The 14,536-nt window shown below is 48.0% G+C and overlaps 1 protein-coding gene across 1 annotated transcript in view; it reads left to right on the top strand.

The window, feature by feature from the left end:
* LOC137372309 (ATP-dependent 6-phosphofructokinase, liver type-like) overlaps positions 1-9,291 on the top strand; it is a 73,116-nt gene extending 63,825 nt beyond the window's left edge. Inside the window, exons 19-22 of the mRNA XM_068036124.1 lie at positions 2,946-3,057; positions 4,010-4,109; positions 4,647-4,752; positions 6,866-9,291. Coding sequence (XP_067892225.1) covers positions 2,946-3,057; positions 4,010-4,109; positions 4,647-4,752; positions 6,866-7,013 — 466 coding nt within the window. The 3' untranslated portion in view covers positions 7,014-9,291. The remainder of the gene's footprint in view (positions 1-2,945; positions 3,058-4,009; positions 4,110-4,646; positions 4,753-6,865) is intronic.
* Positions 9,292-14,536: the final 5,245 nt, after the last annotated feature.

The following is a 14,536-nucleotide window of genomic DNA, read 5'->3' as shown; positions in this document are numbered from 1 at the left end:
AACACACGCTTTGCCTTTGTCCCAGGACAACTTTGATCCCCTTTTGTTCTGTCCCCCACTCCCCTCCACTTGTTTAAAACCTAATTCTTTTCGAACCTTTGCCAGTTCTGATGAAAGGTCACAGACCTCAAATGTTAACTTTGCTTCTCTCTCCACAGATGCTGTCAGACCTGCTGAGTATTTCCAGCACTTTTTGTTTTGTCGCAGCCTCTGACAGTATTTATGTGGCTGGTTCAGTTCAGTTTCTGGTCAATGGTAGCCCTCCCCACCCCAGGATGTTGATAGTGGGGGATTCAACGATGATAATGCTATTGAACATCAAGGGGAGATGGTTAGATTCTCTCTTGTTGGAGATGGTCATTGCCTGGCGCGAATATTACTTGCCACTTATCAGCCCAAGCCTGGATGTTGTCCAAGTCTTAACTGCATCTGGACACTGACTGCTTCAGTATCTAAGGAGTTGTGAATGGTGCTGAACATTGTGCAATCATCAGCGAACATCCCCACTTCTGACCTTATGATGGAGGGAAGGTCATTGATGAAGCAGTTGAAGATAGTTGGCTCTGGGGCACTATCCTGAAGTGATGTCCTGGAGCTGAGGTGATTGACCTCCAACAACCACCACCATCTTTCTTTGCTCTAGGTATGACTCCAACCAGCGGAGGGTTTTCCTCCTGATTCCTATTGACTCCAGTTTTGCTAGGGCTCCTTGATGCCATACTCGGTCAAATGCTGCATCGATGTCAAGGGCAGTCACTCTCACCTCACCTCTGGAGTTCAGCTCTTTTGTCCATGTTTGGACCAAGGCTGTAATGAGGTCAGGAGCTGAGTGGCGCTGGCGGCACCCAAACTGAGCGTCACTGAGCAGGTTATTGCTGAGCAAGTGCCACTTGACACCTTTCGTCACTCTGCTGATGATCGAGAGTAGACCGATGGGACTGTAATTGGCCGGGTTGGATTTGTCCTGATTTTTGTGCAATTTTCCACATTGTCAGGGAGATGCCAGTGTTATATCTGTACTGGAACAGCTTGGCTGTTATGGCTTCATTGGCTGTCATGTGCTTTGGGATATCCTGAGGTGGTGAAGGGCGCTATATAAATGCAAGTGTGTCTTCTTTCTTCATGAACAAGGAAATATTGTGTCTTCTAATAAGATCTTGCTCTGCTGATCTTTGCTGCGAGGGCAATGAGACACCCGAATCTTGTAATTCTTGATTTGTCCGCTCCAGTGTTAAACAGGGCTACTGAGAACAAGCCAATGAGACTCCCGAAGCCAATATGCTGCTTCTAACAGAAAGCTGAGCTCCCACCCTGAGCGTGGACCTGAATTCCATACTCGCAGCAGCAGTGACCTGCTATTCTCCAGCTGGCCACTGGAAGGTGTTTGTGAGCTGCTGAGGAGTGAGGGTGCTTTCCTGTGGTTAATGAAGCCTGTGTTTCTGTTTCACCTCGTGCGTAACTCACCACTGGGGAATTCTATGTGATTTTATCTTTAAATAGGATTGCTTTGCATTTGTCTCTTCTGTTCAGTAATATACCCTTTCTGTTCTTGGCCCTGAGATGAAAAGGCAGCAGAGTTACAGAGACAGAGCCGCTCTAGTCACTGCTGAAAACACTGCGACTGTTCCCTTTGATGTGCAGCAAAGACTTGCCTCGGTTACCAGTCGCTCCGAAGCTAATTTTCACTGGCAGACTTTATCGCTGGCTGAAATCGGGTCCTGGCAAGAGACGTCTGGCGTCTTCCTGCCATCGCCAACCTTTTCACCGACAAGCCGCCCCACCCCTCGGGGCCTGCTCTGCTATCATGGCTCTACAGCCTACTCCCTGACTGAGATCAGTTAACTCAGCACCGACCAGGAATTCATCCTGGCATCTTCTGATTTAACTGCTTTAGCATTCCACCACTGGGCAATTCCGAACTCGAGACTAACACACAAAATTCTTGAACCACTTACTGGTAGCAGAGATGAATTCCTGTTGCCTTCCGCACGGATTGTTTTTTCTCCCGTGTACCTACTCTTAGATGGGCTGCGAGCGTGGTTAAAGAGTCTCCCCCTGTCCTTAACAGTAAGGGATGCCACCCATGCCCATTGGGCACAAGTGCCCACACTGGATCTCATCCCAGTATTTGGAGCTCCAGTCTCGGGGCCTTCCCAGTCAGAGGCTCTATTGCTGTCACTAAGCTAAAGAATGCTATGCTGACCATGAAAGTATTGTCATCTCAGCCCTGAGAAAGTATTGCTGAGCTGTGGTTCCATGTTATTGATTCCCCCGCAGAGATGGGAAATACCCCAAGCATGGGCTGTGGATGCTGGAGGGCCATTGGAATTTTAAAGACCAAGATTGATAGATTTTCATTAGGCAGTGTATTAAGGGTTAAGGAACTAAGGCAGGAAATGGAGTTAAAATTCTTAAGCCAGGATCTAATTGAACTGTGGAATGCGCTGGAGGGGCTGAATGGCCTCTGCCTATTCCTATGGAAAAGCAGATCGTCTGCTCGCCTCCATGACATGTCCTTATGCCCCCATATTGTAATTGGTGCTGACAGAGGTGACTGGACAATCTGTGGCGTTGACTGTTCTATTTGTCAACTAGAGCAGGCTGGGCAGTCCATAGTTTGCAATCTGAGCTGGGCCTGTGGATTTCCCAGTCAGTGCCCCAGTGCACTGGGCCTGGGCAGGTGGTTTCCCCAGTCAGTGCTCCAGCACACACAGCCTGTTTCTAGGCATGTGTATCACCTCCTGGTGAGCTGCCAATCTCCGCCTTGGGGGCAAGGTAAGGGGAAGAATTGGCAACAGAGGGGAGGGCAGGAGGTATGAGCTGCTCACCACTGGACTGCTGTAAGAGAACTAACTGAGGCCTGGGAGACGAATATCTGTCATGTTTCCATAAACATTCGAGGTGAAATTTCTTTCTCTCTTCCCTTCATTTTTTTTTTTCTCAAGAAATGAAAAATGCCACCAACATTACACCACGGAATTCTTGTACAACCTGTACTCTGCCGAGGGGAAGGGTGTGTTCGACTGTCGAACCAATGTACTGGGCCACATGCAGCAGGTAAGAGACACCTCAGGGAAGAGACTGTGGAGCTTTAGGTAATGGTTCAGTGAGAGTGAAACGTGAAGGTGTGTTTGGGGACACCTCAGTCAACCTGTTGAGGATTACAAAGGAAAGTGAGTAAACTGCTCCTGTTAATTGTCGATCCTGGATTCTATGCTCATCCTGTTCTGTGTGTTGATGCATTGGAGTTGTTTTTTATGTTGGTGGGAGGGGAGGGGACACTCACAAGCCAGTTAGTGAGGGGCACACCGGGTGAATCCAGGGACGTGGAAGCCCGGACGATCATTAAGATTCCCAGAGTGCTGGCCCAGATTCACGGCCTGCCCTGCAGGAGTGGGAATTTGGTGCAGGCGGCCGCAGCCAGGGTTCCATGGGGGAGGTGGGGGGGGATTTCTCGCATGGTGGGTGAGAGGCCAAGGCTGGGGAAGCACATGGACTACTTATGGGGCCTCGGAGTGAGGGGGTGGGCAGGGAAAGGGAAGCTCTCCTGTTTCTCCTGGCCCACAAGGAATTCTGGCAGAAGGAATTCTTTACCTTACCTGGGCCTCTCGGGCCAGTCAGCTCCTCCCACGGTGTTCCTGCTGCAGGACACCAGGCTAATGTGGGAGCCCCGCCTGACGTGATGTTAATATTACATCGCGGTGCCAATTGTGCCATCAGACTGCGACATTTGCACCTTGTGTAAGCCCCTGCCTGCTATTAGCGGGAGCCTCTTCCAAAGCCTGAATTGCCAGTGTTAATGTTGCAGAGGCTGGAAATACTGTGGGGTAGAGGTGGGATCATGTCATTTTAACACCTCTCCTGCCCACCTGGTGTTTTAGGGAGCTGGTGTGAGAGGAGTTAAAATCAAGACCATTATGTCTCATCGGTGGGGCAGTCCATCCCATTTGAATCTCCTCATTCATACGTGAGCAAGCCTCCCCATTTATTTTATTTTCTCTGTTGCCAGGGCGGGGCACCAACACCATTCGATAGAAACTTTGGGACAAAGCTGGGCGTGAAGGCCGTGCAGTGGCTGACGGAGAAACTGCAGGAAACCTACAGGAAAGGTGAGCTCTCGGAGCTGGCAGTGCTGAGCGGGCAGGCTGGGAACTCGCATGAGCCAGTCAGCAAAGTAGGGGAGGGTCGTCCCAGGCCATGCTGGGTCTAAACGTGGCCCAATCCTATTGAGGAGATAGAATCTCTGAAGAAATTGGACTACGGAGAATGAGGAAACCTTCCCTCCCAAACAGGGAGGGAGGTGATCCAAAGAGTGCCCCTGAGCAAACGCAGGAGGATTGAGAAAGAGGGGCATCAGGGAAAGTCCTCTGAACCATTGGAGGGGTTGAGAGAAGCCCCTGATAGTTTTGGAGCTGGGAGTAGTGTCAGTTTTGCCTAGTTCACTAAATTTGGAAAATGCTCCCCTTCAGGCTTCCTGCATAATGGAATGTTCCAACCCTAATGAAGAAGGAATTGGGTGAGTGGCTGCAGGATGGGGAGGGATTATCAGCAACATTCCTTATGTCAGAGGTTGCGGGTGCAGGGCTTTTGACAGGGTGTCTACTGTAATTGCCCTTTCTGTAACCCACTTGCCTTTTCTTGGACAGGGCAAGTCTTCGCCAACTCTCCTGAGACCGCCTGTGTCTTGGGAATGAACAGGAAGGCCCTGGTTTTCCGACCAGTAACCGAGCTGAAGGCAGAAACGGACTTTGAGTAAGTAGGGGTGGTTGTTGGGTGGGGGGTGTGATGTGCAGGGAGAGGACAGGTGTGACACTGCTGTGACATTAAGGGGCATTCATCTCCGGAAGCGCAGGCCTAAAGCAGGGAAATCACGGCTAGTGTTGGAGTGGGAGGTCCGGGATGAGAGGAGGATGATTCAGATTTCACCTAGTAAATCCATAACCTGACATTTTTCACTGCAGATTAATAATAGAACGATTTGCTTAAATATAGCGCCTTTAATGTAATAAACTATCGCAAGGTACTTCACAGGAGTATGATCAGACAAAGTTTGATAGCAAACAACATAATGAGATACTAGGTCAGATGACTATAGGCTTGCCTCAAAGAGGTAACTTTTAAAGAGAGTCTTAAAGGAGGAGAGGGAGAGATGTTTCAGGAGGGAATTCTAGAGTTTAGAGCTGATGCAGCTGAAGGCATGACCACCAATGGCAGAGCAAAGAAAATTAGTGATGTTCAAGAGGGCAGCAGAGCACAATAGGCCCTGCTAGGTAGTCCCATTGTTCAACATGGTGATTAGAAGTCACCAGAAGAGCAATCCCACACTCCGAGGGCTGGATTTTACCAAGCCCACGATGTTGGACGCCGTGGCGTTGGGGGGGAGGGGGGGTGCCGAAAGATTGTTCTGACTGAGGCCCAGCATGGAGGCCAATGCTGGGAGGGCCTGGCCCAAGCCTTCTGGGAGTGGCTGCCCTGCCGCTAGGCAACAGGAACTGAATTGCAATATTTAAATGAGCAGAATGAATAAACTTAAAATAAACTTGCCTTCAGTCTTCCGGGCCCGACACGATCCTCGGCATGGCGGCCGTCACTCCCACACCTTCAATTCCCCGTCTGGGGAAAGCCGGTGTGACACTGGTGGGGAGGGGGCAGGAGGTAAGATTCTTAGTGCAGTTGGGGAATGAGGTCAAATAAACGTAATGGGTTGAGGGAATGGTGGGAAGGAATGAACTTTTGCAGTCTTGGGTGGGTGCGAGGTCAGATTTAAAAGGCAAGTGTTTCGGGGGAGTTGGGCAAGTAGTTAATGTAATTATTGGGGGGGGGGGGAGTGGTGGGAAAGGGGCGTTAAAAATTTATTTGATAAATTTTGGGAGGAGGGGGTGTGTATCTTGGGAAAACTTTAAATATGCCAGCAGGGCTGGCCGCCTTTTCAAAATGGCGCCAGCACCTGCGCACAGGCAGCTGAGGCCATTGCCGGGGACGGACAGCCTGCCCCCTCCATGACATTGGGGAGGGGGCAGTGGTGGGGGGGGGGTGGTGGGCAGGCCACCCCAGCTATTTTAAATGAGCCGCTACGTGGGAGATTGCGCAGCTCTTTGGTGTGTGACCCATGTGTGCAAGCCGCCATTTTGCTGAGCTCGTCGCCAATCTCTCCAACCCCTAGTGTGCGAGCCACACTCTCAGAGAATGCATGATACGGATGTGCACATTCTCCGGCCCGCGCTCGCTATTCTGGGAGCACTAAAATTTGGAATGTGTCCGTCAGATCCACGTGTGGGTCCTCCAGCAGCATCGATATCATCAGTGACGAGAAGTGCGACTGTACTTTCAGACACAATAGGAGCAGACGTTCCATGTCTGAGCCTTTAAATTGTCATCTACCATACTGACAATGAAGGCATTGATTAGGAGCATAGAAATAAGAGGAGGCCATTCAGCCCCTTGTGCCTGTTCTACCATTCAATTAGATCATGGCTGATCTGTATCTTAACTCCAAATACTCACCTTGCTTCCCTATCCCTTCATACTGCTACTCAGCAAAAATCGATCAATCTCGGTTTTGAAATTCTCACTTGATTCCTAGCTTTGACAGCTTTGTGGGGGAGAGAGTTCCAGATTTCCATTCCCTTTTGGAGAAGTGCTTCCTGACATACTGTGAGCCTAACTGTAATTTTCTGGATAAGCCCCCTTGTTTTGGAATTGCCCACCAGAGGATATCTGCTGGAGAGAAACGATGGAGAATAAAAGGCTGCTTACTGTACAAGGAGGCTGATGGGTGGAGGTGAAGATTAGTGAGGAGCCTAGAGTTTGTCTTTGTGATATTGGTGCCAAGCTTTAACTCTTTAATTCCACGTGTGTCTGACAGGCACCGGATGCCAAAGGAGCAGTGGTGGCTGAGGCTGCGGCCCTTGCTGAAGATGTTGGCCAAGTACCAGACCCTCTTTGATAACTACATTACCGGAAAGATCGAGCACGTCAACAGGCGGAGCCTGAGTGTCGAGTCTGGTTTCTGAGAGGAGCAGCTGCTTGCAACCACCTTGGGTCTCCCGTCACTGTGTGTTTTAACCTTTGTTAGCATAAATCCACCATCAATTAGCGTAAACCAGCTTGCATTTGTGTAGCACCTGTAACGTAGAAAAATATCCCGAGGTGCATCACAAAGGAGCAATCAGTCAAAAAGGAGCTCTACGTCCAAGGTGGCCACGTTCTCAGCACGAAAAGGTCATGTGTCAGATATAATCCACGAGAAAAATGGTTTCATGCCTGTGAGCACAGTAGTGTCTTCAATCCCTTCCAACACAGCAACCCCCTCCCGCCAGCTCCTCTACTTTGTACCTCTGGCTCAAAGTGGCCCTCTCCTGACACGCACGAGCAACCTGTAGTGGCTGCAAACTGGATTCCTTGTGTCCACTCAGTAACACTCTCAATCTCTCGCTCTCGTCCTCCCTCTCTCTCTCTCTCTCTCTCTCTCTCTTTGTTCCCTGTCCTCCTCTTTTCACCTCTCTCTCGCTTGCCCCTTCTTTCCCTCTCTTTCCCCTCCACCCCCACCCCTCCACACTGTGACTGAACCAAAGGAGCTTGGTATCCTGGCATCCTGTACTACTTGCTACCACACTTTGGGGTATCGCAGCTTTTTGGTACTATTTCCAGATAACGCTTTCCTTTCCGATGAAGGGTCACTGACCTGAAACATTGACTCTTCTTCTCTCTCCACAGATGCTGCCAGACCTGCTGAGTATTTCCAGCAGCACTTGTTTTTATTTCAGATTTCCAGCATCTGCAGTACTTTGCTTTTATTTTAATGCTTTCCTTTGTTTGCTTGAACACAGTGGACTGTTTAACTCCTACAGCAACAGTCCAACAGCAACCCTTCCACTCAGTATCTCCGATGTACCTGAGGGCATGGAGGGAGGTGGGTGCTAACAGTATTCTTTCAGTGGGAAGGGAGGGTCTACCACCTCTCACAGTAACCCTGGGCAAATATGTGAAATACATGACTGATAATGGTTGGCAGGAGGCACTGGGTAGATCAGTCCATGGATGCTGCAGTTGATGCCCTTATGTTTACCTTAATAGAAACCGCAAGCACCTGGGTAGAGCTCCCTCCCCAACCTCACATAGGAAATTCAGGGATGGTGCTGACATAGCTACCTCCCCACATTTAAATGCAGCGTAGCCTCTCCCGAAAGGAAACCCGTAATCCGTAACTATCGTACACCAAGTGTTCTGGAACCCTAATCAAGGCCCTGACCCATTAGATTCGCTCCTGCAATAACAGCTGTTGAGAATACTTGATGATACTGTGCACTTTCTGTGATAATGTCCCATAGAAATACACCAAGACATTCATTTTGGCTTCTCTTGACTGTAATGAAGGCCTGGGATTTAGAAAATTCCAATTGATTCCCTTCTCCAGGATATTGAGCCTGAAATTAATAGCAGACGGTTATTCAAGATTCTTTTAATATTGAGTGGTTTTTTAAAATGCAAATTCTAAGCTTAAAGGAGTGCTACCTTCAAAAAGTATTGACACAGTATTTACAGAGGACAGAGCCATGAATTACTCTCACGTCCCTCCAATAGATATTTATTGTGAAATTGCTTCATGTGTGTCTATATAAATGAAAGTTTGCCCAACACTCATTCAAGGATGACAGTGCTGCTTTAAATATGACTACAGTATTCTCTGATCATGTGACCATTCCAGTGCATCACGTGAACTGGTAAGGAAGACCCTTGTGCTGTGACAAGGGGAGAAAGCTGAACTCTGACAATACAATCAAGGCTCTGTGGGTTAGTGCATGGTCCAAGGTCCATTCAAGCTAGATTGACTGGACGAGTCTCCTTTGCTACCCGGTAAAGACATTCCTCCTGCTATTGGGCACAAAGCTAATGTGACATAGGATGAATGGTCTGGGGAAATGCCTGAAGGTTACAGCAGAGGACTGTCTCCTGAGATTGAGCATGAGGCCAGACTAAGAGTGAGTTTTACTTCACATTTTAGCTGCGCAGTACCTGACCTGGGAAGGTTCGATGCTGCCATTGGGTGTTGTAAGGATCTCCCTAACAATATATGCAGCATTCAAAAATTGCAAACTCCTTCAAAGAAGTAGTAAACATGGCTTTTAACACTGAGAATCAATTTTTACCGGCCAGTATGTCTAACCTGTGCAAGTAGTGCAATGTATCTGTGGGCTGTGTGTACATAAAACTGTTTATCCTGTACTGACAATGGATTGTGACCTGAATAGATTATGTTGTGTCTTGTGATTAAATTTGTATTGTGCAGTGGCTATCGAGTGTGAGCCTGTTGATTATTGGGGGTTTCTGTTTAAAATTCCCCCTTTCCTCTCCCACCCCTGCTCCCAAAATATAAAGGATTGGTCACAAAGATAACCTTTGCCTTTGAGGGATGTGCCCATGTAGCAAACATGGGGCATTGTGAGGAGGAGACAGCAAAGTGGCTCCCAGAATATTGTCCTGTGTTGCAAATCACTTTCCAGCTTTTCTTCCTCACCGGGCCTGAGCTCTTCACACAAGACCCCCATGAGGTGAGATTTCTGCCTGGTGCTCTGTGCCGGGGGTTCACTACAACACGTGAGTGTGAAGATTTCCTCTCTGAAGTATTTCTCGCAGGATTGTAAATGGATTCAGCCGGCAGAGGGAATCTTCACAAATGCACGGTAAGAGTGTCGCCACCCACAGAACGAAAGAATTTGAGTGGAGGTTTGAACCAATGACTGACCTTTTGTCTCCAAGGTGAGAATACTAGCACTGAGCCACAGCTGACCCAGTCATGAGAAAGATAGCGTAAAGGAGTTAGGAAAGAAACTGCCCCATGAGACAACAGCTGATTGGAATTGCTGAAGAACCCCCCCACCTCCCCTCCAGCCCCACAATGGTGTTTTGAATGGGAGGTCATTTCCAATTCTGTATCTCAATTAGATGTTGACAGCATTAAGTTTTGTGAACTTTTATCAGAACTCAAGTGCATGACCCCAGCCTCTGACCGACTTTGGAATGGGAGCAATGTGGGTGGCAACCCAAGACGGGAAGATACCAAAAAGCAACTTGCATTTATCTAGCACCTTTAACATTGTAAGACATCCCAAAGTGCTTCACCAGAGCGCAAGCATATGAAAGTTGACACCAAACCACATCAGGAGATATTAGGAGGGCTGATTAAAAGCTTGTTCAAAGCAGTTCCTTTGAAGGACTGGAGAGATAGGTGGAGAAGTTTAGGGAGGAAACCCCAGAGCTTGGGGCCTAGATGGCTGAAGACATGGCTGCCATTGGTAGGGCAGAGGGAGTGGGGGATGCACAAGGTGGCAGAGCTGGAGGAACACAGTGTCTTTGTAGGGCAGGAGGGGGCTAGTGATGGGGAGGGGTAAGTCCATGGAGGGATCTGAGCATGAGGACAAGAATTGTAGCTGTTGGCAAATCAGCAGCCAATGTAGGTCAGAGAGCACAGGGGTGACGGGTGTATGGGACGTGGTGTGAGTGAGTCAGGATACAGGTTTAGATGAGTCCAAGTTTATGGAAGGAGGAAGATGGGATTGGGGGTGGGGGGGGGGGGGGGGGGGGGATGCGGGGTGACGGTGGTGGTCAGCCAGGAGAACATTGGACTAGACAAATCTGGAAGTAATAAAAGCACAGATCAGGATTTTAGCAGCAGATGGACTGAGGCAAGAGTGGAGATGGAGTGATGTTAGAGTGCACCCAGCATTGTCCTTTTATATCGCTTTGTACTGTTTAAAGTTGATCAGGCAAGGACATTTCGAGCCTAAGTGCCTGTGTGGAATCTTAATCTGGTGCCTCAGAGTTAAAACTCACCAGCTGAGCTTTGGAGCTGATCTACCCAGGGAACACTACTATAGAACAGTATATAATTTTTTAAAAACACATGGGAGTGAGGAAGAGAGTCCATATGCAGTCCGATATGGATGTTTGGTTGCTGCTTGGATTGGATTGAGAGGTAAGCCTGTAATGATCCTTGACAATAGCATTCGTTTCAAGTTATAAATCAGGACCTCTTCCATTGATGATAATGTCACATACATGTGTAAAATTAATTACTCCCATCCAATAAACACTGACTTAATTATGCTTTCATTTGCCTTGCAGTCAGATTTAAATCCTAATCTAGTCAGAGAGGTTCTGCTGATTAATATAACTGAATTATTACAAGACTACGATAAGAATTCTGAATAATTGATTTCTCCCCATCCCCTGTCCTGTTCAATTCTGCCCGTTCTGACCACGGGAAGGTACACTCACTCTGCAATTATGCTTTTAGCTAAAATGAGGCATCTCTGTCCTCGGCGCTTATTGAGGAAGAAGACAAGCCTTTTGAGGAATTTCTAACCTTTATCTCTCCCGATTTTTGCTGCTGAATTTCTCTCTGGTTTGACAGTGTTAGCTCCTGACTGAGGTACAGTTCCATGGCTGCTGGTTGTGCCTACAGCAACCCAACTGCCCTTCTCTACAAGAGCGCCTTTGCCAGTAAGAATTGGCATGCTATTCAACCTTGGGGGGCAGGCACCGGTGCCTCATTCTAACATCCACAGTCTTCCAGCTGGAGTCACTGGATAGTAATCGAAAACCAGAACCGTAGACAATTTTCCCCTTGCCACTGGCCATCACACCCACCCCAGCTTTGGTACTGAGGCCAATTGTTGCAGCTTTGCTGATGTCCTGGCCAAGGTCAGTTTATATCAAAGAGCCAAGTGCGAGCCATTCATGGTCTATAGAGTTTGTCACTGAATAAGCTCACCGAGCTGTTAGAGAGCGTGAAGTATTAACTAAAAACAAAAATACACAAAAGAATTAACATTATAACTGATGGCATTCTTGGGGGTGTCAAAAATCAGGGGTTCCAATAGAATCATTTACTCCTAACAGAGGGACAGCTGTTTCCACGGTGAACCTTGTCCTCCAAATCTGGAAGTTGCCTTTTCATTGATTAATTTTCCCATGTACAGTTGCATTACCCAACTTTACCCCTTGGCTAAATTAAATGTCACCTCATTCTAGGCTGCTGGCTCCCTCTGCGTGACTCAGGGGCATTCTCTCTGAATCATGAAGCATTCAGGGATTCAGCAAATACCTCAAAAACCTGCATTTACGGAGCATCTTTAATGCCGCCAAAAAAAAAACAATGTTCAGAGGAGCGTTAACAAACAAAAGCCGACACCAAGCCACAGAAGGAGCTTTCAGGGCAGGTGACCAAAAGCTTGGTTAAAGAGGTAAGTTTTAAGGATCGTCTTAAAGGGAGAGAGAAAGGAAGAGAGGCAAAGAGGGTTAGTGAGGGAATTCCAGAGCTTAGGGCCTTGGCAGTTGCGAGCATAGGCCCCAGTGGTGGAGTGATGGAAATCGGGGATACGTAAGAAGCCATAATCGGTGGTATGCAAATATGGTCAAGTACAAATATTAAACATTAAGTAGAATAACATTCCAACATTCATAATGGATTAATTACCCTTTCTAAAAGCTCTGGCTATTAACAGAGTAAATTCTCCATCTGCTCATCCCAGTTCCAGTCTTGATGTAAATTGAAATTAAAAGATTTCTGTGATGGGAATCATGCGTCAAGGAGTCGTCAATCCGACCTAATCCCAGAACTAATTCCTGAATCCAAAATACCTCCCAGCTTTTAACCTGTCACTTCCTTCGATGACGAGAGACAGGATTTTCACCAGAACTGCAGCAGATCAGAGCAGGAAATCCAACTGGACAGAAACAGCTTGCCGTTCTACTGCTACTGCACCCTTTTGTGACCTCAGGAGGTCCCACAGAGTTTTACAGCTGATTAAGAACTTGTCAGCCCGTGCGCACAGCGACCAGTCCCATACGTGACGGAGGGAGCCAAGGGATCTCGGAATGTGGGACGGCACCATATTGGTTTTGGGGACTCAGCCTAAAACAGGCATTAGGCCGCTTGAATATGCAATAAGGGGGCCTAACACCCATTCGTAGGCGTCCTCTCCAAAATTGGTCAAAAACTGGGCAGAGTTACTCTGCACAAGCTCCGCCTAGTTTTTGCAGTTCTACAGCGACCCGTTTCCAATTGCCTACCACCTGCACCAACCCACTCTGCCCGCCCTGCCCCCCCCCCCCCCCCCCCCACCAAAGACCTACATGAGCCCCACTGCCTGGGGTCAGGTGTCAACAGCTCATCGGACTTATTAAACTGAGGCCTAAGGTCCAATATCGATTGAGTGGATTTCTGCTCTGGGAGCCTGGACTGAAAAGAGTTCAGTTCCTCAGCATCAACATCCCTCAGCCTGGTGAACAGAAAAGGATCATTAATAATACGATCAGCTCTTAATTAATGTTTATACTAAATCGTCTCCAGTCAGCACTGCAGGCCTCCTGTGAGCAGCCACAGTGTTTATTGCCATAACTGAAACCGCTGGTGAGCGAAGTTAATGTGTTAATTATATTTTACGTTGCCTTAGCGCTATGCTAATTAACCCGACACGCTCGATGACAAATGTTAATCGCCAATTAAAGACAGCTTGGTCATCGTCGCCGTGCCAACCAATGCGAGTGTGGGAGACGGCGTCTGATTGAAGGCCATCACATCCCGGCTCTGAGGCAGGGAGGCAGCAGGCCTGGTTGCCATGACGCCACACATTACCAGGACCCTTGGCCCCACTGCAAGAGGCTGATGGTGGCAGATTTGGGAGAAGGTTCTCGTTGCAAATGAGGTTCAGGGCCCGGCCCATCAAATCTCGCCCTGTGTCAAGGGGAGCGATGGCATGGTAGCTAAATTTGCAGATGACACAAAGATAGGTAGGAAAGTACGTTGTGACGAGGGCATAAGGAGGTTGCAGCCCCATATAGATAGGTTGAGTGAATGGGCAAAAATCTGGCAGATGGAGTATAATGTGGGAAAATGTGAAGTTGTTCACTTTGGCAGGAAGAATAAAAAGCAGAGCATTACTTAAATGGAGAACGACTGCAGAATTCTGAGGTGCAGAGGAATCTAGGTGTGCTGGTGCAGGAGTCACAAAAAGTTAGCATGCAGGTACAGCAAGTAATAAAGAAAGCTAATGGAATGCTATCCTTTATTATGAGAGGAACTGAAATTACAGTTATACAGGGCATTGGTGAGACCACATCTCGAATACTGTGTGCAGTTTTGGCCTCCTTATTTAAGGAAGGATGTGAATGCGTTGGAGGCGGTTCAGAGGAGGTTTACTAGATTGATACCTGGAATAAGCGGGTTGTTTTTGAGGAAAGGTTTGACAGACTGGACTTGTTTTCACTGGAATTTAGAAGAGTGAGGGGAGACTTGATCGAAGTTTATAAGATCCTGAAAGGTCTTGACAGGGTAAATGTGAGAGGATGTTTCCTCTTGTGGGGGAATCTAGGGGGGCACTGTTTTGAAATTAGGGGTCGCCCTGTTAGGACAGAGATGAGGAGAAATTTTTTACTCTCAGAGGGTTGTGCGACTTTGGAATTCTCTGCCTCAGAAGGTGGTGGAGGCGGGGTCATTGAGTATTTTTAAGGTGGAGGTAGATTGATTCTTGTT

Source organism: Heterodontus francisci, chromosome 7 (assembly GCF_036365525.1).
Source record: "Heterodontus francisci isolate sHetFra1 chromosome 7, sHetFra1.hap1, whole genome shotgun sequence".
Classification (NCBI taxonomy): Eukaryota; Metazoa; Chordata; class Chondrichthyes; order Heterodontiformes; family Heterodontidae; genus Heterodontus; species Heterodontus francisci.
The sequence above is the reverse complement of the archived record's forward strand: the minus strand, read 5'-3'. Positions and strand labels throughout refer to the sequence as shown.